The 24428-nt window shown below is 37.2% G+C and overlaps 1 protein-coding gene across 2 annotated transcripts in view; it reads left to right on the top strand.

The window, feature by feature from the left end:
* The window catches only part of ccdc172 (coiled-coil domain containing 172), a 103058-nt gene extending 94544 nt beyond the window's left edge, over window positions 1–8514 (top strand). The window contains exon 8 of one of the 2 annotated variants that reach the window (XM_039742325.1): window positions 8495–8514. In XM_039742325.1, coding sequence (XP_039598259.1) covers window positions 8495–8503 — 9 coding nt within the window. In that variant the 3' untranslated portion in view covers window positions 8504–8514. The remainder of the gene's footprint in view (window positions 1–8494) is intronic. The other variant, XM_039742315.1, reaches the window with a different exon arrangement.
* The last annotated feature ends 15914 nt before the right edge of the window (window positions 8515–24428 follow it).

Raw genomic sequence — 24428 nt, 5'->3', positions numbered from 1 at the left:
TGCACACCCACTTGCTCGTCACACTAATGTGACGTCACATGCCCACTCTCCTCTTCCTGAAAAACATTTAAAGACACCCTTCCCTGAACACACACATTCCAGGCAGGACTTTCAATGCACCTTTTGTTCCAAAAGCTTCAGAGTACACAGATATCTGAACACACATTTGAAAAAACACAACACTTACCGAATGATACAATGTGAACATTACCAACAATACTTCGAGACAACTCGCGCTCTTAAAAAACACTTACGAACTCGTTCCACTCTCACCTTCAATTGCACATTTTGTAACAAGGTCTTCACAGGTGAGATGGATCTCCACAACGCTTCACAATGCAGATCCATTCAACGCAAAGATTTGTATGCAAAATTTGCGACAAACACTTTCACACACGCAGATACCTTACTAAACATCTCAAAACATATTCCCTGATTAATTCTTTTCAGTGTCAACACTGCTCCAAAACCTTCAAACGCCAGAAATATCTCCAAGCACATTTACACACCCACTCCACTGAACGAACGCATTCCAAAAAGATCTTTGAAAGCACGATTTGTTCAAAACGTTCGAGTGCAGAGATTTCTCAACATGCATTTAAAAACACACTCCACTGAACGAATTATGCAATGTGAACATTGCCAGCAATGCTTCGACACAACTCATTCCAATTCCCTTCAGTGTCAACACAGCACTAAATCGTTCATGCACAAACATCGCATTCACTTTTCTGCGGCTTTTCAAGAAGATACCGCCTTTCACGTCCAAGAACATAACATTGGCCTACCTACCGCACTATGTGCTTCTTGCAATGCTCTTCATTGGCCAGCAGAGGTCAACAAATCTGGACATTACACTAAGTGTTGTCATGCCGGCAAGGTGTCTTTGCCACCGCTATCCAAGCCCCCTCTTTTATTGAAAGACCTCTTGACTGGCAAGAACCCACTGTCCCGAAATTACTGTGATCATATCAGGGAATACAACTCTGCTTTAGCTTTCGCATCAATGGGCACACACATCGCTCAACCATCTGGACAAGGACCGTATGCTTTCAGAATCCATGGTCAAATTTATCACCAGGTCTCTCCTTTATATAACAGTCCTGACACGTCACCATAATACGGTCAGCTATATATCTTCGATTCTGCTGAGGCTAGCGCTTGCAGTTACATTTTGTTGCTTCAACTAGACAACATGATACGCCAGGTTAATCCCTTCGCAAAGTCTTACATGCAAATGCATGACATTATCACTCACGGTTACTCTGTTACTGCTGTACGAATGGTGTTCATGGAAAATCCAGGTTTGGATATGAGAAGGTATTACGCCCCGTCCTGTCAAACTGATGTTGCTGCTTTGTAGGTGAAGACGGGGAACCTCCTGCACAACGAGACATTTGCATATGCTTGCAAGCGTATCTCTGTTCTCAATATGAACTGTGACCCCATGGTTTTTTCCACTGCTATTCCCTTTCGGAGATCCAGGCTGGCACATACAATTAAACCATGTTGAGTAAAAGTGAACCGCAAAAAGAATGCGAGTCACACAGCTTTATGCTTTCAGGCTTGCCATGAGATCTTCATTTAGTGTCTTGCATTCCAGTGGCAAACTCTTCCAGCAATACATCGTCGACACATCTGTCAGAACAGAAGGCGCACGTCTACATTTCCTTCGCTCACATCAACTAGATTGGTCCGCCAGTTTTCAGTCACGAACGATTGTGTGTTGGTTCGTTCCGTGCATTGTTATAATGTTGCATTTCTTACTGATTTATTACATTACCGATTTTTCAAATGTTAATTTTTTCCCTGTGCTTAAAAATCATTAAAAAACCGGCCTGATTATGCGGCGTATGGTACGCCGCGGGTTGGCTAGTATATATAAAATCCCCCCAGAAAAGGGGGCAAAAAATGATCAAAAACATCCTTAAAGAGAGATCAAATTGCTTTGTTCACAGACTGCTGAACAGTCAAGAAGGTACCAAGTTCACACATTTTTTTTCTGGTGCTTGGAGCCAAGATAGTTGTTTTCTTCTGCTCCAGGGTCATTAAACCATTTTTCTGTCTTGATCCTTGATGACAATAGCATGATCAAAAGGAGAATTTTTCATTTCACTGCATTATATTTGGTAAAGATTAAAGAATATTATAAATAACTTTAGTTTTCAGGAAATATTGTGACTGGAATGTGTATCGTGTATACCAGCCCGATTACTGCTTAATAATATTAAGGTATTAGCTTAAGCTCTACCATAAATAATCAAATATTTCATAATAATATCATAAGATCAAACTGGATGTTTATTGCTATATAGCTGAACCCCACATGTCTTAAATCAAAAATCAGTTGCAAATAAAGTGGTATTGCAACATTTTAGCTTAATATTTCAGTTTTATCTGAGACTGAGAGCTTATCTTTAAAAGACATGCTTTTTGTTACTCAAGATGGTAAAACAAAGATAAATCTTGTAGTAAGGGCAACACTTTTTTTACTGTTATACATCTGGTAGAAGCAAATTGGATGACTTCATGCTTTAAAAATGTATTAAAGGTATCTTAAACTCTATATATTGTCGTGTCCTACTTGACACTGATGGTAACATCTTGCATATAATGCATCATATTATAATTATATTCTACAGGGGTGTATCCACACTGATAAGTAATTATTTTACTTTTACTTTTAGTCAGCAAGAGAAGGACTGTCAACCAGAGTTAATAGAAAATAAACTGTACTTAGCTTAATAGTAGTTGTTTAATTCAAAACCAGAACAAATGTTTTTGGTCTACTTTTGTGGTAGACAAGGCAGTTTTGATCTGCATGCTGAACTCCTCAAGCTCTTTATCTCTGGCATACTCCAGGTGTCTTCTGAAGAAATGCACCATATCTGTCTACCATGATGACGGAGATACTAAGTCTTAAACAGAAATTGTTGAACATTGATCCAGGGTTTAGTGACTGTTTTATAAGTATGTCTACATTTTGCTTCATAATTTAGTCTAAGACTGTATTTGAAAGTGTGCTATTTATGATTTATTCTATTATAAATTATATAGCGTCCAGTTACTGTGTCATGTGCTGAAGATATACTATATAGAAACACATATCAGCTACTCATCATCCCCCCTGTAATTTTGTGGCACATTACTGACAGAATGGAAACAATTCTCAGAGCAGCCCCTCCAGTATCATGTTTGACAGCGATCTTCTGGGATGGTGCTCAAGTCACGAAATAATTAACAAAATAGTGTCAAATGTATTCCTCCTTTAGAATCCTTTTAGCTAGCCAGAAAAGTTTATCTTACATCAGTATGAGTACATTAACAGTTCACATGCTTCTGTTAAGCACTTGCTTACAAACTTTACATTTTCGTACTTAAACCTTGTAAAAATAAAATTTAGCTGGCACAACCAAAACTTTGTGAAATGACAAAAAATGTTATTAAAATGCAAGTAAACAATTAATTTTCTTATATATTAAAACAAGAAAATGGCACTTGATTACTTTACACCATTATAGTAGATCTTCATCACAGTTCAGGTTTCCAGAAGGTTGGAATTCAACAAAGCAGTGTGTCAGGACTTCCAGTTTATTATATAAGGCATTTATCAAAATAAAAGGCATACATCACCCACTTCCTGATTGTCCCAGATTGGGCATAATTCTCAAATGCATATTTATTTTGAATTTAGGGTTAATGAACCTTTAGGATAATACCTAATGATTTTGACTTCTGTTTAAAATTTAACACTCAGTATTTTTAAAAATGTAAAGAACAGCTCACGAACATCTCCTTACCTTGAATTTTATTTAGCATTTAGAATCTTGGTATGTCTTACTAGTTCTCATTATTTATTCATTGTTTGTACTGGCCCGGGAAAATGTGAAAAGTCATGAAAAATTAACAAGCCAAAATCCAGTACTTAAAAGTCCTTGATATTCTAGAAACAATTAAGTGATGCTTAAAGGGGAAAATATTAAAGTGAATTCCAAAAATCACATATCATGAGATAAAACATCCAATTTTTCGCCAACAAAACACCCACATCTCACATTAATATCACGTTCAATGACCTTGCGGACTAGTATGAACTTATGTTGTGTTCTATGTGAGTGTTTGCGTGCGAACTGTTATAGATATGTAGTAACTATCAGTTTGCACTATTAGTGTTGACTTAGTGTTAAGAGATAAGTTATCAAGGTAAATTACACAGTGTTAACCTGGTTAACAGATGCACTGTAGATTTCTCTGCAAATAATCCAACGTGTTACTGTTAAGGATTTTGTAGTCTGTGTATGTCACACACACTTTCAGCAGCCATGGGTAGAAGTGTCCACAAAATAAATTTCCAGAGGCATATGTTCGGAGGATTGCCATATTCCTGCTCCTGATGGAAATAATCTGTCTCAATTTTCAGAAATCATTAAATTTGTTGAGGGGCTGAATGTACAGTGCTAAACCCAGCAATACAAGCAAGACTGTTTCATGAAGAGCTAGGTCTAGATTTTGAGTGTAACTGTATTGGAGGCTGGCTTTATCGGTTCAAGCACTACCATGCCTTACAGTTTTGAGCAGTGTGTGGTGAAAAAGATTCAACAGATAAGGAAGCAGTGAGACCCAAGCATGAGTGTAATGCTGGCGAGACTGCTTTGTGTTGGCAGTGTACACCAAGGAGAACACTGAGAAAATAAGAAGCAGAATCACCAACAGGTTTTAAGGCATCAGAAGATTGTATGACTGTGCTTGGCAGCTGTAATGCTACAGAAACCCACTGGTATAATTTACTGGTCATTGGCAAAAGTTTGTCCCAGAACATTCAAAGGTAGCAATCTCCTGCACTTTACCATGCTGACAAAAAAGGATTGATTATAACTAGCATTACACTAGAATGAATTTAAAATTATTTGGTTCCTAAAGAATAAGTGTGCTGTAACTATTTTGGCCTGGCCCAAAACTCTAATATAATGCTTATATTAGACAAATGCTCTGCACACCTAACTGTGGAACTACTGGTAAAAAAGCCAATAGTTGCCTCCTAGCTGTGCATCATTAATTTAACCACTGGATAATGGCATATTCTGTTCTTCCAAGTTGAAGTATTGTCCCCTGTATATGAGGCACCTAGTGACTGGTGTTACTGCTAGTAAACAGTTCCAGGAATTTGTAAAAGATTTCCATATTGAAAAGCTTAATTACTGTGTTGCTAATGCTTGGTGATCTTTGGAGCTATCCACACTGAAGAAAGGTTGGTCTAAATTATGGTCATGTTTAATGTTTGAGTCTGCACCTGGTGAAAAGACTGAATATAACTTTTCAGGCTTTAGGGTTTCCAAGGAAAAATACATGATGTGTTAACTGTTTTCTTTTGCTCAAGAGCTAACTAATCCTGTTGCCAACGACCTTGCATTAGGGTTGGATGGTGATAATGTTAACGGCTGGATGAATGTAGATGAGGATGAGCCTATCATTCATCATTACACTGATTTGAAAATTGTGCAAATGTTAGTACATCCAGAGAAAGAAGACAGTGAAGGAGAAAGCATTAATGATAATAAGGAAGTTATAGAAGAGAGACTTTCTGTTGACAGGCTAATTGATTTCACAGGTGAATTACTGAAATGAGCAACAAAGTTAATTTAACTGAACAGGAAAGCAAGTTCTTAATGCCTGTTCTAACCAATTTTGTGGTGCCACATGCCCCTAAGGTTCCAGAAAGTGCCAGTGCTGTGGAAAATATCCTGCATTGTTCTTGTTCCAAAGAAGACAGGCACCTTAATTACCTAATGACTACAGACCAGTGGCACTTGAGTCTCACATCATTAAGACCTTTGCAACACAGGTCCTGGATTTTATAAGTCCGCTTGGTGTAGACGACCTGGACTCACTGCAGTTTGGCTATCAGGCAGAGATTGGAGTTGAGGATGGAATCTGCACCGCAAGGCTTATTCTAAGCTGGCAGCACTGGGAGAATTATGTTTTTTGAATTATCCAGTGCATTCAGTACCCTCCAGCCATCTCTGTTAAGTTGTAAACTCGAAGAGATGCAGGTGGATGACCATATGGTGTCATGGATAATAGACTATCTGTCGGGCAGACAACAGTTTGTGAGACTCGAGGGCCGTGTTTCTAATACAAATGTGAGCAACACTGGAGCACTACAAGGAAGAGTGTTGTCTCCATTTCTTTTTATTCTGTACACCTCTGACTATAAATATATCACCAGGTCATGTCACTTGGAGAAATTCCCAAAAGATTCCGCATTTGTGGGGTGTATTGATAAAGGAGATGAGACAGAGTATAGGAATCAGGTGAAGTGCTTTGTTCCTTGAAGCAAAAATATAATTGTCTGCATCTTAACATCAGCAAAACCAAGGAATTGGTTATTTACTTTAACCGGATCAAAGAGCCTCTACTCCCAGTCACTATTTAGGGATTGGAGATGATGAGGTTGTGAGCTCCCACAAGTCCTTGGGGTTCTACATCTTCACAACACTGAGGAACTATATGAGAAGGTTTAAAGCAGGCTGTTTTTTCCTTAGGAGACTGCATTCCTTTAATGTGGGAAGTGACATTCTTCACATTTCTACAACTCTATGATGGACATTACAATTTTCTATGCTGTAGTGTACTAGTTTGGTAACATAATTTCAAGAGATGCCCACTAACTTAACAAGCTAATTAAGAGGGTAGGCTCAGTTATGAGACACACTCTGGGCCCCTTGGATGTAGTAGCAAAGGACATAATTAACACAAAACTGAGTGCCATCATAAACAATGCTACACATATTTTCTCTGACACTCTAACAGTGAGTACTTTCAGCCAACAAATTATTTAACAGAAGTGTGTCAAGAAATGCTACTGGGGCCCATTTATACCAACAGAAATGCCTGTACTGTATAATGCCTAACTGTGAGTGGGACTGACAAATCAGAAGTTTACTTTTTTCTTAAGTCTTCTTCCTGTTTAGTCATCCTGGTGTGTGTGTGTAAATTATTTTTATGTATGTATTTAGGTGTTTATATTTTGCACGATAATCATAAAGAAACCAAAATATATGAAACCACTTACCTAGTAAGGTATGCTCAACAATTGCTAGTAAATATGCAACAGTGAGGCTAACATTTCAAATTCCACTCCCATCAACTTCTACTCACCCTGATATGCTGGCACCAGCATCACTGGTTCCTGAAAAAATTGTGCTAATTCCACCACCAGTTTATGGTGATTTACCTATGTTTCAAGATGAAGATGTTGATTATTCTGACAGACCCATGCTTGCAGACATGCAATTTTGCCTGAATGTTTATTATCTGTAGCCTTACCTTTATATTACCGGTGCCTATATGGTGCATTAGCTACTTCAATTAAATTTCACTTTGCTTTCATTTCTTTCTTTTTATTGCATGTATCCAACTTGTACTGATTTAAATAATATTAATACTGTATTTTAAAAGTGGGATGAAATAGTTACCTATTGTTTGCCTTACCCTTTAAACATCTATTAACTGTGCCCCTACAGTACATTACTTCATTTTTTAATTAAAATTTCACTTGCTTTTTCATTTAATGTTTGTTACCTTTATTATCTAATGTTTTAAATTTACATGATATTTTAAAGGTTTGATGAGGTGTTTAGTTACTATTTATAGGTGATTCTTCTGTAATCCAGCATTTTCACGAATTTGGCACTCCTCAGTTCCCAATAGGTGTGACATTATTGAAAATCTACCTGTATTTCAAAAAATATCTTACACAACTATTCTTGTTTATTATGTACTTATACTTCATGAAGTGAATCATTACAATATCTTATGTCCACTCCTAATTAGGGTGATTTATGCTAATTCAGATTTTTATTCTTGTTCCTTGTAAGTCTCTCCTCCATTTTTCTTTTTGAGATTTGTCAAAGGATGTCCTCTCCTTTGTTTGCCAGATGGGCTGTCACTCAAGTATTCCGGCCTGGCTAGCCTTGTGAGGCTGCTAAAAAGTTTCTTGCAAACCAGGAATGGGCACTGAGCGATTTATAATATAATATCATGCTTTAAAATTTTATTTTCAGGTGCCAAATGTTGAATTTCTGTCTTCGTGGGGTCCAAAGGTTTCCTTCGGGGTCTGCCTGTGTTTTGCACTTGATGTATAATGCATTCATGTTCCATTCATTGCAAAAAACAAATGTTGCCCACTGCTTCTATACATTATATGAATCCATTTTGAAATTAACAGAAGGAGCAGGGATTATTTATGTATGTGTACGTCATTACAGCTTATACTTGTTGGAGAGCTTAAAAAGCAAGAACTTAAACATGATGAATCAGTCTTTGATCCTGTACCCAGGTGTTACATTACAGTGTATAGGACAGGTAGATGTTCAAAGTCATCAAATTCTTTAGCATTAGAAATGGAAGCTATAAAAAATCTATTCAATAAATAAGTTTGAGTGTTTTAATATACGAAAACCTTAAGTTTGACTAAGTTTGTTTTCTTTTACAGAATATTTGAATGCAGGGGCCTTTTTTGAATAAAACATCGTATGTGAAGAAATAATTTTGTTTCTGTAAATAGAAAATCATATTTTGCTATAGTATCCCTGAATACTGTTTACTTTGTTATAATTTTTTCTGGAAAAGGAAAACCATAAAATAATACAATGATTATAAGTAGTGTATTATTTTAAAATGTGTTTAAAAATAAAGATGTATGAAACTTAAAGAGAACTGTGTCTTAAATGCATTTTTTGCTTTGCAAAATATTTTAATAAACTGAATAAACTTGCCATAGCCCCACCAACATCCCCCTCCCCTGCTGATTTAAAAACAAGAGTCAATGTAACTTGTAAATAAAATATTTATATTTCTGTTATTTAATGAGACCAGTATCATTGTGCCATCTACAGGTTACTTTTTTGCTTTAAAAATCACTTATACTTTGCGTAGAGTTACTATTGTAACACATACTTATGTTTTTTTTTTTTTTAGGGCAGAGAGGGAACGCAGTCTCCCACTACCATAAATTATGCAGTCAAGTTTCCCACATTTGATAATAGATGGTCTTGAGTATTTGTTGATTTATGTGTTTTTTACCATATACACTGTGTGCACAATTATTAGTATTATTAGTATTTTGACCATATCATCATTTTTAATGCGTATATTCCAACTCCAAGCTGTATTAACTTGAATGCTTATTGGATTTAAGCACGTCAGGTGATGTGTATTTGTGTAATGAGGGAGGGTGTGGCCTAAGGAGATCAACACCCTATATCAAGGTGTGCAGAATTATTAGGCAGCTAGTTTTCCTCAGGCAAAATGGGCCAAAAAAGAGATTTAACTGACTCTGAAAAGTCAAAAATTGTAAAAAGTCTTTCAGAGGGATGCAGCACTTTTGGAATTGCTAAGATATTGGTGTGTGATCACAGAACCATCAAACATTTTGTTGCAAATAGTCAACAGGGTCGCAAGAAACGTGTTGAGAACAAAAGACGCAAATTAGCTGCCAAAGATTTGAGAAGAATCAAACGTGAAGCTACCAGGTACCCATTATCCTCCAGTACTTTCATATTCCAGAGCTGCAACCTACCTGGAGTGCCCAGAAGTACAAGGTGTTCAGTGCTCAAAGACATGGCCAAGGTAAGGAGGGCTGAAACCCAACCACCACTGAACAAGAAACATAAGTTGAAACGTCAAAACTGGGCCAAGAAATATCTGAAGACAGATTTTTTCAAAGGTTTTATGGACCGATGAGATGAGAGTGACTCTTGATGGACCAAATGGATGGACCTGTGGATCAGTAATGGGCACAGAGCTCCACTCCAACGTGGAGGTGGGGTACTGGTATGAGCTGGTATTTTTAAAGATGAGCTAGTTGGACCTTTTTGCATTGAAGATGAACTCAAAATCAACTCCCAAACCTACTGCGAGTTTTTCGAAGACACTTTCTTCAAACAGTGATACAGGAAAAAGACCATGATTTTTATGCAGGCCAATGCTCCATCACTTGCATCGAAGTTCTCACTGCGTGGCCAGCCAGTAAAGGCCTTAAAGATGAAGGAATAATGACATGGCCCCCCTTCCTCATCTGACCTAAACCCTATCGAGAACTTGTGGGCACTTCTTAAACGCTAGATTTACGGGGGAGAAAACAATACACCTCTCTGAAGAGTGTCTGGGAGGCTGTAGTCACTGCTCCACAAAAAGCTGATCGTCAACAGATCAAGAAACTGACAGACTCCATGAATGGAAAGGCTTATGACTGTTATTGGAAAGAAGGGTGGCTATATTGGTCATTGATTGATTGATTTATTTTTTTTGAAATGTCAGAGATGTTTATTTGTAAATTTTGAGGTGTTTGTTTATTATTCTCACTATAACAGATGAAAATAAACAAGTGAGATGGGAAAATTTTCATTTTTCCTTTAGTTGCATAATAAATCTGCACACTAATAGTTGCCTAATAATTGTGCCGACATATGTATTCCCCTGATGATGTTCACACTCACATTTCCGTTGTGAAACATTCAGGTTTCAGGTTTATTAACATTTTGGATTGACTGATAGCACTGTTTTTGTTCCATATTAAAATTAATCCTCAAAAATACAACTTGCCTAATAATTGTGCACACAGTGTAAAGTTAGAAATCTTGCATAAAATTAATAAAAAATACACTGCATTTAAATTCAACACATCTACATAAAACCATTTGTCAGGTCCATATGTGGTCAAAAAGTTGGATCCAATTAAAAATAACAACCAATGATCCTGTCTAGCAGTTAAATATAATTTAAATAAACAAAATGTATATGGTTAATTAAATAGTAAATTGATGAGCTGCCATTTTTAACCAGTGATACCACTTTTAACAGCTACATTTAATAACCAGCATTTCTCAATCATCAACCTGATGATTCTGACTAAAAGCACAGAGTTTTTATTTATTTTATTTTTTTTTTTGTTTTTTTTAGCAGAAGCCACAAGGATGTAATTTATTGGTGTCTACAAAGTTTAGCAAAAGAGCAGCCCCTGTCCCTACACTGGATGCAGCCACTTACTGTCATGATAATGCAAAACGGTAGCAGAATTAAACTTGTTTTTAAGAACTCAAGTACCTCCTGAGCTTTGCTGCCCTTCTTTATGAGAATAGTAGTGGGGGCAATTAAAATGCTGAATAAATCAGTGTTAAAAATGAAACATTAGCACAATCTGAATGAGAACAGGCCATTCAGCCCAACACAGCTCACCAGTCCTATCCACTGAATTCTTCTAAATTAACATCAAGCTGTGAAGGTCTGTAAAGCCCTACTGCCTACCACACTACTTGGCAACATATTCTATGGTTCTGAATTTGGACAAATCTTCCTAATATTTATTTCCTAATATTATTTAATTTGGATATAGCGGGTTGGATAATGACTTACTGACTGACTAGTACAAGGTTGTCATTGCACGATAGCAGAGGCCATGTGGGAATCTATTCAACACACAGTTTGATTGATAAAATAACCAAAGAAACTGAACAGATGACTGTTGGACTTTTCACTTTTCCAGTTTTGCAAAGAGCCTGTTATCCCTGAGATGACACAACACGTCCCTTACAAGACTAATATGTGATTTTATGTCCTTAGAAAAATATTAAATGTCATAAGTATAAGCTAAAACACATTGACCTTATAAAATTAAAAAATCATTGATTAATAATTGAAATACCTTAGAAGATTGTCCAATCCATGGTGCATTTCCAAATACTCGTAAGGCCCATGAGCAGTATTAAATGCAGTCTTCCACACAGGCCCCACCTGAATATTGATGCGATTATATGTACTGCATAAATCTAGCTTTGTTAAAATATATATCCTGTGTTTGATGAAGAAGGTATGAAATCAGAGGAAGAGGATAGTTATTCTTCATTGTAACTTTAATGAGATTGGACTGTTAGGTGGTCAAGTAAATCCAGTTTCAAGATTTTCAGGGATATTTTTGTTTATTACTTTGGTTTCATTACACGACAGTAAGAATATTTTTTCCTTTGGGAAATTGAGCTCCAGGCATTAGATCAACAGCACAATTATAAGATCGATGAGGTGGGTTGTATACAGAATAATAAATATTATAATGTTTTATTATATAATAAATGTTAGGTAGTGTACTCATAAGTACAAAATAGGAATTGTCGTTTCTCAATTTGAATACATTTATGAAAATATTGTTGACAATAAGTTTTAAGACTAAGACGTTTCTTTTGAAATTGAGAAAAGTAACTTTGCAATTGACAGAGAAAGCATTGAGCTGCTGTTGCTCTGGCAGCTGTGATCTGTCAGTTATGCCTTCCTTTAAACAAGGGAAGAATTATTATTATTTAGTGAGATGATGAAACAATAAAAGTCCATGTTTACATTATATAATAGGCTAATTGATGTCTTAGCCATACTCCCAGTTGCATCCAGTCACATGTACACACTTGCACAAACATACATGCTGTTTTTGGTGTTAACTTGTACAGATTGTTCGATCAGGTAGTTTAAGCATTTCCCCATGTACATCTGGAAAACACACCAAATATCAAAATCTTCTTTTCTTTTGACCACATGTTATGAAAAAAGAAATACAAAGCAACATAATGGATCCATATTCTCTTAGTGTTTTCCACAGACTTGTATTTAATAAGATATGTGTTTATGTCATGCCCTGTATCTTCAACCTGTAAATCTCGCAGACCCCAGGACCTTGATAGAGGGCCCAAGACTAGAAGGGGCAGGAACAGAGGTGCAATTTGAAAAAGGTGGAATTCATTGTGTAATAAATACTTCAATAAATAAATAAAAACATTTTAAAAAGTGAAATTTCCAAAAAATGTGAAAACAATAAATAGGTTACAGCTTACAATAAAAATCTCCAAAACTTCTTTTCTGGGCTATTTGCTTAAAAACGCATTCAGTCCCAATATGCTTTGTCTTAATTAAGCCTTTAGTTTTTTTGTCTTTTTTGCCAAACTTCTAACTAAAGCTCAGAAGGTCACTAAGCTTTCTTTTTTAACAGAATTCCAGTCTATCTCAGCAAAACGTGCTTACATCCATAAGCAACTACCTAAATGATCTTAAGTTCTTTCAGCTTGAACTGAACCCCTATCAGACTTTCACCTGGCTTTTATAAGCTTCTCCTGCCATCAACTGATAAGGGACCTGGGGCCTCATGCATAAACGGTGCGTATGCACAGAAATGTTGCGTAAGAACTTTTCCACGTTCAAATCACGATGTGTAAAACCTACACTTGGCGTAAAGCCACGCACTTTTCCACGGTACCTCATACCTTGTCATACGCAAGTTCTCTGCTCGGTTTTGCATACTGGCGGCACCCAGCGTCAAAGCAGTGCTACTGTTCCTGTGTGGTTACTCTTTATTTTCCTGACACAGCTTTATAAATACACTGAAACTAACCGCACATTGTTTATTAGTGTAATGCATCTGATTGTATTTAACTTGTAACAATATAATGGTCCAGGGAATAGCCATAGTATTCCAAATACCATAACTGCTTTAGCGTTGTTCCTCTCACTGCACCTTTTCTTTTTCTTCTTTCAGCTGCTCCAGTTAGGAGTTGCCACAGCGGATCATCTTTTTCCATATTACTCTCACTGCACCACTCGGAGTATTTATATCACTGTATCTGAGTGTGAATCACAGCAGCAGCTGATCGGAAAGAGAATTATCAATATACGGCATTAAGCACACGCCACAGCAAAACGTTTCAAAGCCTTATCTGTACGGATCTTGCAGTTCAGAAACAGTTTCATCTTAAGAACTATAAATGCACTCAATCAAGCGCTCTTTGTAGAACTGTCTGTAATTAGAAGTACAATTACCTCACTGTAACCTTGCACTACAGTTATAATATTACACAACCTGCGCCACTTTATAAAACGCACATTTACATATGATGACGATATTTTTAAGATGAAATGCAGCAAAATATGTTTATTATATTTTACAGATAAAACTTTAACTTCATTTAAATAATCTAAATTCTTCACTGGGTCTGGCGTGAAGGATAGAATAATTAAACATGTACTACGAAGATATTTCAATGTTCCTTTAACGTTTTGAAGAATCAGCGCTCTAAGCTTACAGATGGCTTAACGTCTATTACAGAGCTGATTGTGTGGCGATCCACCATGCATAAGATAACATATTGACATTGGACTTTTTCTATTGGACATAGAGCCGCCCCTGAGTACTGCTGAAATAAATAATTTCGCCATGAAACTCATGTTTAATAACGTGCTTTAACTGCTATCATCATAAAAATTATATCACATATACATCTCAGTATTTTAGTTATTCAGAGAGCTGTAATATCCGATATACGAATGTAATAAATTCTGTGTCCAGTTGGAGGAAGAGAGCCAGTTTAAGAAGCATGTAGTGATTCACACACATAGAGCACATAGAAGATCAAATACAAAACAAAGCATTTAACGTGCTACTTTAATTACGATATGATTTGAGAAACTGGTTAATTAAACGATTTTAAAATGAAGTTTATGATCTACTTTAATGACAAAATAAACTATGTGATTAAAGTGGAAATGTCGAGATTGAAGTTGACATTTCGTGCTTTTTCCCCGCTGTGTGCCTTTTTTTTCTCTGTACCCTAATAAGCTTTCATATGACACTCAGACAGTGGGCTACAACTCGCCTTTTCACGGCGACTTTGATATGTGACTTCTTTTTTATTTCCGGCACTGTGCGATTTTTGTGAACGTGAGTTTTCATGTTTCTCCAACACACTATGTCACTCGATCAAATTCCTTTTGTTGATTATACCACGGTTTATTTGAACAAATAGTATGTTTTTCCTTTGCCTCCACTTGGTATTCGCTGAAATTCTTATATTTTCCCTTGTGCTTTTCCCATTGTCTTTTCACAGAAGGCTGAGCTTAAGGGCGATTTATATTGATTTGTATATTCAAAGAGGCATAATTCTGGGAGGAGTTGGGGCATTACATAAAGCACGTGCACGAGCGTTACTTTTCACGCCGATTTATGTAGCAGAAGAACGTGGAAGTTGGAGTACGCACAGATTCCTGCATCTGGATTTTTCTGTGCGTAAGCACATTTCGGCTTTTGTGCTTATGCCATGTTATAGTTCTACGCACGCCGTTATACATGAGGCCCTCTGGTCACCCATTGCCCTGTCACAGCATGGCACCCCTTTAAATAACTGACCTAACCTTGCACATGAGCTGTCCTGCTCAAGCTGGTTATGGTGTGCATTTACAAACATCTCCTGATTCAGTTGCCCTGTGTGCAAAACATGCAGAATGTCACATTTAAAAAAATGCACAGTACTGCATACCTCTGTTGTGATGTGAACAGAAGCCATAGAATATAATTGATATTACTGGTGCACTGGGAATTATCAGCATTAATCTACAGTACTTGCTTTTCTTGTTTTCATAGCAGATACATTGGAATTAAAAATGCATATTTAAAGCTTTGTTAACAAAAATGTAGCAAATTAAAGTGTCCTGAATAATCTCAGTGTTTTCCTGTTCTTGTTGCATAAATATTAAAACAAATGCTCAAACCAGATTCCAATCTTACCTGTTCTGTTACTAAAGTACTCTGCATTGATATTGGTCATCAATGTGGGATCAGGGCACTGTACAAGTCCAGCAGGGAGTGTTAGCACCATGGACTACTTCAATTCTGGGAATCGCACTGTTGAAAAATCATTTCACTTATAGTGCTACCTCAAAGCTACAACCCGTCCATCCATCCATTATCGAACCCACTATATCCTAACACAGGGTGATGGGGGTCTACTGGAGCCAATCCCAGCCAACACAGGGCGCAGGGCAGGAACAGATCCCGGGCAGGGCACCAGCCCACCGCAGGACAGACATATACACACACCACACACACACACTAGGAACAATTAAGGATCGCCAATACACCTAACCTGCATGTCTTTGGACTGGGGGAGGAACCCATGCAGACACAGGGAGAACATGCAAACTCCAGGTCTCCTTACTGTGAGGCAGCCACTCCATCACCATGCCACCCCAAAGCTACAACCGCAACAACAAAAATTAATTATGGCACAAACAATACGTTTGCACTTCTCTTGTATCAAAGAATCTTTTGGCATACAAATCTACAAACAGGCTCTGTCTGAAAACTTAAGACAGATGAATGCAGCACAGCAGTAAGCCCAGCTGCTCTCTGTACCCTGGTCTTTGTTTTCTCCAGATGCTGTCAGAGTGTGCAGAGGTCTGGAATGTGGAAGGCTACAGAAAATCACACTTTAAAAATCACTGGATTAAGTAGGCCTGCAGCTGTGATGCTCCTGCATGTCAGGGGTCCAGTTGTTGTGTGGTCTCAAATGCCAGTACATGTGTGTGTGGTAAGACTTTTTATAACTTTAAGATAATATTGGGTTGTTACAATAACTAGAAGCGCTACCACTATGACCATTCTGGAAAAAGCTTTATCAGGGTTTTTCCTTGCAGAGCCCAATCATTTTTTTCTTAATGTCAAATTATAATGCTATAATGTTATATATATAAAAGTCAATGTATGTGTGTGTGTATGTATGTGTGTATGTTCCAGCATCACTTCAGAACGGCTAGAGCGATTTTCATGAAACTTGGTATACATGTTTCTCATTGGTTGGCTAAAAATACTGTGTGGTGAAATCAACCGTGGGGGGTGATCTTGCGGTCTTGTATGCATGTTATCATCCAGTTGACACTCAGAACGACCACCAGAGGGCAAACTGGAGGTGACTGCCAGCGTTCCTTATGTTTGTGCACCACCGCGCCCCTGTTGCTTTTGAAATTAAATAGAGTTGGCTGGTTCCAAGCGTCAACTGGATGATAACATACAAAGAAGACCACAAGACAAGCACATTAGTAAGTGTTCATTGTTTGTTAGTTTATTTTTATTTTTAAAGTTGTGTTTTTTTTAATTAAATTTTTCTCAAACAATTAAAAAAAAACACTTTATTTTCCTCCTGGGCAACACTGGGTATTTCAGCTAGTATTAATATAATATTAAAAATTGAAAAAAAAATCTACAAGAGTAAAATATACTTTATTTGATGGATAAAAGAATACTGTTGCTTAAATAATCCAGTTATTTGTGTACAAAGCTTACTAAATACACAGATCACAGTGGCATATTGAATATTACTAATCTTCATGGCTGCTTATACTCTTCTCAGTAAGATGTTACAGTTCCTTAATTATGTGGCCACAACTACCATGTCCCCAGATTGCCCATCTATTTTGTAAAGTTTGTATACATTTTTAGTCTGATTATTCCTGTTTCTAGGATACAGTTTATTTTGTTAAATTTACTCTTGAATAGTGTTTGAAGAAAACTTTTCATTGCTGTTTGCATTAATATACTGTGCATGTTAATGTAACACACAATAACATCAATATTGTGTATCCAGCCAGTTCTCTGTTACTACTGTCATTTTTTATTTATTTCCAAGGTGGCATGAGGGCCCAGCAATTAACTCTACTATCCCACACCTCAAGGGGAGTGAGTTAGAAACATGGCCTACTCATTGTCTGTGTGAAGTTTACGTGTTCTTTCTGTATCTGCAAGGATTTTTTTTTTCCAGTTTTCTTGTTTTTTGTCCTGTGCTCAAAGGGGTGTAGGCTTGGTTTATTTTTACCATTAATTTGGCTATGTCTCAGTGACATGTGTGCCCTGGCATGCACTTCTGCCTGTCCTGCTTTACGTTCAGTACTAAAGAGGTAGACATCCACTTCCAAATATTCCAAATATTTGATTAAGAAGTTTACAAAATGAATGGCTGACTGGATATGTACAACTCAATTTTTAGCTTCACGCACTTTTCCCCAGCAAATTAGCTAAAGTTTCTTTGTGCCAAGTACTCTTTATATCATTACTTCTTTTATGACACACCTTGTAGCAGGCTTTGTGCTAGAAGGAGTTCCACCTAACAATCTTACTGCATGTCCATAAACCAATTTTTTCAATACGTTTTGTAGCTTTATGTTGAACTGTCATCTTGTTCTTACCTTCAGGCTTTTAAGCTTTTCACTTCCATATGTTGTACCATGTTACTAATCCAGTTTTATTTTAGCCTTCAGCTCTAGATCATTAGGCACTCTCAAGTTGGTACCTCACATTTCTGTGTTCACCACCTCCAGCTCTATCAAAAAGTGGATTTGAAGTCCCACTTAATTGTAAAAGCTTTCTTTCACTCTCTCTGCCATCCTTAATGTCATTCATTCTTCTTTGGAGACTGAAATTAGTGCAGGTGCTACCATTTGTATACCCTCTGCTTTTTCAATGTCCACCTCAGTATTTCTTTTAGCTTGGATGAGGTTACATAATGCTTGCTTAGTGCTTGGATGTGTAATTCCATTCAGATTATTTTGTGATAAAATAAAAATACTTGAGGAACTAATATTTGCATACTTTTTGACATACTTGCTTAGCTCAATCACATAAACAATAAAACCGTTTCACATTTTAAATATGTATGTTTGCAAATCCCAAAACAATTAACATGATTCTCCATGCAGTTCAGTCAATGAAACTGCATAAATGATTTGCTATGCTTGATTTTCTTTGTGGATGAATTTTACAGCCTATGGGAAATGCATGCATATTTATATTTATTCTATTAAAGATATGTTAATAATAAAAAGAACTGTGACATTTTATTCTAATTAACATTGAATCCAAAAACCACTTAGGGCCTCATATTTTTTGTAATGTCAAATGAATTGTAAATGCTGCTACTCAAAATTGACAGTAATAAGACTGTGCTTTTCAGATAATGCATAAAACACAGAAATCAGTTCTGTGTGAATTAGGTTCAGTTTTCGACAGAGATGAAGAAATGCAAAAGGCTAAGCAACATTTGTTTACTTTTTTCATTTCTGTCACTGCAGAGTTACAAAGGTCAAATCAAACTCATTATTAATTTTACAATGATTATGTTGTTTCAGAATGCGTCTGGTACTTAATTCATTTTCATATTTTTTATTAAAATTATGGAATAGGACTGAGATTTATGCGTTATGAAAGTAAACAGTTTTAGTTAGAAATTACTTCACATCACAGCCCAGGTAAAATCATGAAAGCTAAATTCTATGCAGAAACTTTGAACACTCAACCTATAAATGTTCATGCCTGCCACTTGCATGTCTGCTTTTCCATCATAATTACCAGACAATCAAGATTATTGTCAAAATGCATTTTAACATAGTTACTCCCATTAGTGTCTTTAAATCAGTATTTTGTCACTAGTTCTGAACGTCTTGAGTACATGTTTGCAAAGTCATCTTAACTACACATTAACTTAGATCCTTTCTCAGAATTGGGTCAGCCTCATTAAATTCCTTATTTCCTGCTTTAGGCCTAAGTGAGTATATTTAATGTAACTGAGCAGCTGGAGCATTTTATTTCTATGCTGAAAACTTAATTATTGAAACAGACATTTGGAGATGTTGCCTCGTGTCATGAAAACTGTATATTTGAATTAATATGATGCATTGCTTCTGTCTAATGTATCTAAACCTGTCTTAAAAAAAGAAAAAATGCTGGTAATCTTTCCAACTTTCCCCATAGTTTTGTAAATGAAGCTTCATTGTCTTGTAACAAAAGGCGCTATATTGCACCCGACCGGACACAGACTGGAGATGGAGGCACGTATAAAAACCAAGACAGTTTTATTTTTCTTTAGCTGGAGGGCACGTCTTCCCCATAATCACCCCAGCCACAACACAGTCCCAAGCGCTAAACACAATAGTCCAAACAGTCCTCGCTTCTACCACCACTCCTCCAGGAAACCTTGTCCTCCTCCACCCAACTCTGGCCATTGAGTGGTGGTTGCTGGCTCCTTTTATAGGGCATCCAGAAGTGCTCCAGGTGTTTGATTGCCAACCTCTGGCTGCACTTCCGGGTGTGACGAATATGCTGCCCAGATGGGCTCAGGAGTCCCAGCTGCAGCACCCCCTGGTGGCGCCTGCAGAACCCAACAGGGCTGCACAAATCTCCAACCCCTATGAAGCCCTGGGGGGAGTCCGAGGCACCGCTGCAACCCAGGGAGGCTGCCATCTAACGTTCAGTAGGGGATACTGGGTTTCCCAACGTTGCTGCCCCGGAAGATATGCTGCAGTGGCGTCCCAGCCGGGCATGGGCCCCGGCCGAATGCCACAGTCTGTAATGTCTGAAGTAAGTCTGAAAATCCATATTTCTCCTAAGTATTTTAAACCTACTCTTTTCATGCTTAACACATTTATCACTCAACCTTTTTAATTTACATTGAGACTTAGCTATGCTGTCTGTCCAAAATTACTTTAAATCCTATATTAGTTCATTGTTATTTACTTTGTTTTGATGCCTGAACATTTTCAGTTGGTTTCTGATGCTGAACCTGGGTTCAATTCCAGGCCAAGTATCTCTTTTTTTGTACTTTACTTATTTTACTCATACTCTTTGTAGATTTTTTCCAGATTAAGGATCAATATTTTCATCATCAAACACAGCATTCTACATAATTGAATACTATTATCTGTAAGAGTGTGCAATATATTATCTCAATTGTTGTTTTAATGATATGCGAGCTTAAATTATTAATGATGTCACCCACTTTGCAAAAAAACAATCAAAAACACACCTTGAGAGTCCATGCATTCACTGTCTGATGTAACCTAATAGGATAGAGTACTGTGGCGAGTGGCTGGGGGTGGTACCCAGCCGGGACACCCAGAAGAACCAGAGGAGGGCTTATGCCTCCTCCAGACTACGAGGGAGCGATTGCCCTATAGGGCCCCGTGGTCACCACCAGGCGGCTGCCTGAGGAGCCCTGGCTATCAGCACTTCCGCCACACCCAGAAGGCTAATCAGGAGGCACCTGGAGCATGTCCGGGTGTGTATAAAAGGGGCCGCCTCCCTCCATTCGATGGCTGGAGTCGGGTGGAAGAAGGACAGAGCTTGGGAGAAGAGTGGAGGAGGACCTGAGAGGCAAAGGCATCAAGGAAAGAGGCCTGGACTTTGGGGGAGTTTTGGGGTTGTGTGCTTCACTTTTGTAAAGTCCGGGCCGGCTACCACACTACCTAAAACTAAATTAGCAATGAGCGCCAGGGGATAAAACAGCCTCACAATGTACGTCATTAGATTTAATTGCAAGAGGTGGATCATCCTCACATGCATGGAGGTGGTTTGGCCTTGAAAAAATTATGTTGCTTAAAAAACAGCAATCTGCAAAATGTATCAGAAATCGTTTGCCGTTAAAGACAGCTCAATAACTAACTTGTTTCATCATCTGCAAAGTAGATGCCATGCAAAAAAAATAAATAACTAAATAATCTGTTCAATTTCTAACAATTTCATTTGAACAAATTACGTAATTAGTTTGAACAGATTATGTTTATTTCCTTAAGAAGCATATGTTTATCGGGCATGTTTTATTTTCGCAAGCCATCTTGTTTGGGGGTCCTTGATTCCAAAAGACCTTTTTTTCTTTCATTATTTAAAAAACTTATACAGATCACCGCATCTTTGCCCCACTCCATCTCACCCCAAATTGTGTATAACGTATATACAATAATGACAACAATATTAAAGCGTGAAACAGAATGGAGATGCTTTGCCTGCCCATAAATCCCAACCGTTCTATTCAAACCAATGTACTGTATATATCTGAACTGACCACAGTTGGGAGAAGTCTTTTGGCAGCACTTTCAAAAACACAGGAATTCGGAGAAGGTGAGTCTCTGCACACTGCCATTGAAAAAGAGATCAAGAGCTGCTTGATAATAGTAGAGGTTGACAGTGATGTAAATCCACTTGAGTGGTGGAAAACACAAGAAGCACATTTCCCCAATTTAGGGAAACTTGCCGAAAAGTTCCTGTGCATCCCTGCATCAAGCAGCCCTTCTGCAAAGGCTTTCAGCACCGGAGAAAATGTTGTAACATGTAGCCATGCTGCTCTGGAGTCAGAAGCTGTGGACAGACTGGTGTTTCTGTCACACAACTTTAAGTTTCCTCAGTAGAATTTTACAAATTTTTTATTTTTTCTTATATCTTTGTGTGACGTTAGTAATTTGTTTAAAAATGTCATAGGCTTGTGTTTTTTGTATCTTTGGGCAATATATGGCACAAATGCTATAGTTTTTTTTCCTGTGCAGTTTTTGACGGAATTTTATATTTTTACACTATAGTACAGCGAAATGACACCTTTTATTGGCTAACTAAAAAGATTACAATATGCAACATTTCAAGGCAACTCATGCTCCTTCTTCAGGCAAGATACAATCAATCAAATGCCTACTAAATGTCATACAATTTGTTACATTTCCACCAGTCGTATTGAAGTATACATGTTCATTTACTTCTTTAGAAATTAAGCTAGAGGTACAGGTAGACTAGTCCAAGCCTCAAGCCTCTCCCTCAGGACATCTCCTTCTGTCCACCTGCTTGTGTGGCAGGCAGTGAAGTACTGAAGCTCCTTACATCATAAATGGGGTCGTGTCCTGTATTAATTTATTTGATATTATTAGTATAATGTAATATTTGATTTGTGTTGTTCTGCAAGGTTATGACAATTGTGTTTTGAGATTTTTTTAGATAATGAAGACAGTTTCCAGGTAAGGTTGTGCTACTCACTAATCATGGTACGACGGAGTTGTGATGTTTTTGTATGTTGATTAGCCCATGAAAGTAAGGATGTCACTGTAATCTGTACAAATGACAATATGAACTCTCTAACTTGGAACAGACTCACTATTACAATTATATACAGTACAACCAGTTGTTCCTTTACAATGTACAGCAATGTTCGCTCTTGATTGCATGAAGAAAGTAACATCTAGTACGTTGTTTAGCTGATGAGGCATCTGGTTACTTGTGGTTTTCCAGGGTTTCCTTAGAAAGTTTTCTTTCCTTTGTGTCCCCCGCATCCACAGTATAAGAGTCACAACCATGTTGAGAGGTCACGACTGCTAGTATCCATCTCTCACTTGCTTCCTTTCATCACATACAAGTACAGGATCTTCCATGTTGAACTGTCTGTCTGGGTTGTGAATTTCTACAATGCAATTGTGATCTGTTTGTGTACTTTCCAGGATACTCATTGCAAGGTTTCATATCGTCAAAAGGAGTTGATTACTAATGAGCCATAAAATGTATGATTAAAGATTCTTTTTCTTGTAGGAAATGAATTGTTGCAGTTATGTCAGCAGGAATGTATTTATGCTTTGTAGAATAATGTCCTTTTTGAACAAAGTTTTACTGTCTTGTGACTGCTTTAGATTGTTGCTCTATACTTGGAACCTGCATTGCATTTTTGAACATTGTATGATTTGACCCTAAATATGCTGGAGTAAACTTAATAACCCTGCCTTGTGGAACTGCTGAATTCTTGTATATGATTAAGTAGGGTTGAGAATAAGTGGGTTTTCCAATGTTAGGTTAACTGCATAGCGTGTGACACCATCACTGCTTATCGGTGAATATTGTGGTATCTCTTTAAGTTCAGTGCAAATTCCTTGAGTCACAAGAATCAACAGTAAAAAGAATCTATACAATTGCAAATCAGTTTAAATTATTTCAGAAGACAAACTTCTAAACACACAGTATATAAACTGGTTCAAAGTAGATGTGTTAAAACAATCAAATGTAACCTTACAGCTATGCTAATTTAATCTAGCTTAATATAACAATAACTACATTAATAAATGATTGGTTAAGATATTTGCATTGTAGCTTACAGTAGAATTTTAACCAGATATGGTCTTCCTTATTCTTCCAAGCTTCATCTTCAAGGGAGCTTGTTTGGGTCACCTAACATAATGGAGCACAAAGTTTTAACAGGTTTGTAATGTTATTTCTTACTACCAGATTATAAACTTTGGAGTCCATTACACAAAAATCAACTCAAACATAAGGCTTGCACAGCACTGGATGTTTGTTTAATGTACTGAAGGTTCTCGTTTTTAGAGTAACTAAATATCTCATTATTATTTTAGCTGAAAATAACAAACATTTTTTTACAATAAGCAATAGGCCTGAGTAAAAGTATTGATTTTCCAATTAATTGTTATTTTTCATTTAAAAAATTCAATATCTATTCTTAAAGTCTCAAGAACAATCTTGTGAATCTCTATCATGCTCAGTTACTATGTGTAGATTTTTGCTTATCTTCGTTTTTGGTGTCCAATCCAGTAGATGTGCCTGTTAAGGCCCTGCGGTAAAAGCACTTTACTACCTTGCATTGAATGAGAATGGTCTGGCTGCCTATAGGACAGCATAAAGTGGTGAGTCCTCCACTGAAATCAACATCTTAGACACTTAAAGCAGATGAGTGGACTTCCTATGGGTTCAAACTCTGTGTCGGGAAAGAACAACTGGATAAAAGCAAAGCCATGCAAGCTGTACAACT

The sequence above is a fragment of the Polypterus senegalus genome, chromosome 1 (assembly GCF_016835505.1).
Source record: "Polypterus senegalus isolate Bchr_013 chromosome 1, ASM1683550v1, whole genome shotgun sequence".
Classification (NCBI taxonomy): Eukaryota; Metazoa; Chordata; class Cladistia; order Polypteriformes; family Polypteridae; genus Polypterus; species Polypterus senegalus.
This window is presented reverse-complemented; position numbering and strand designations above follow the sequence as displayed.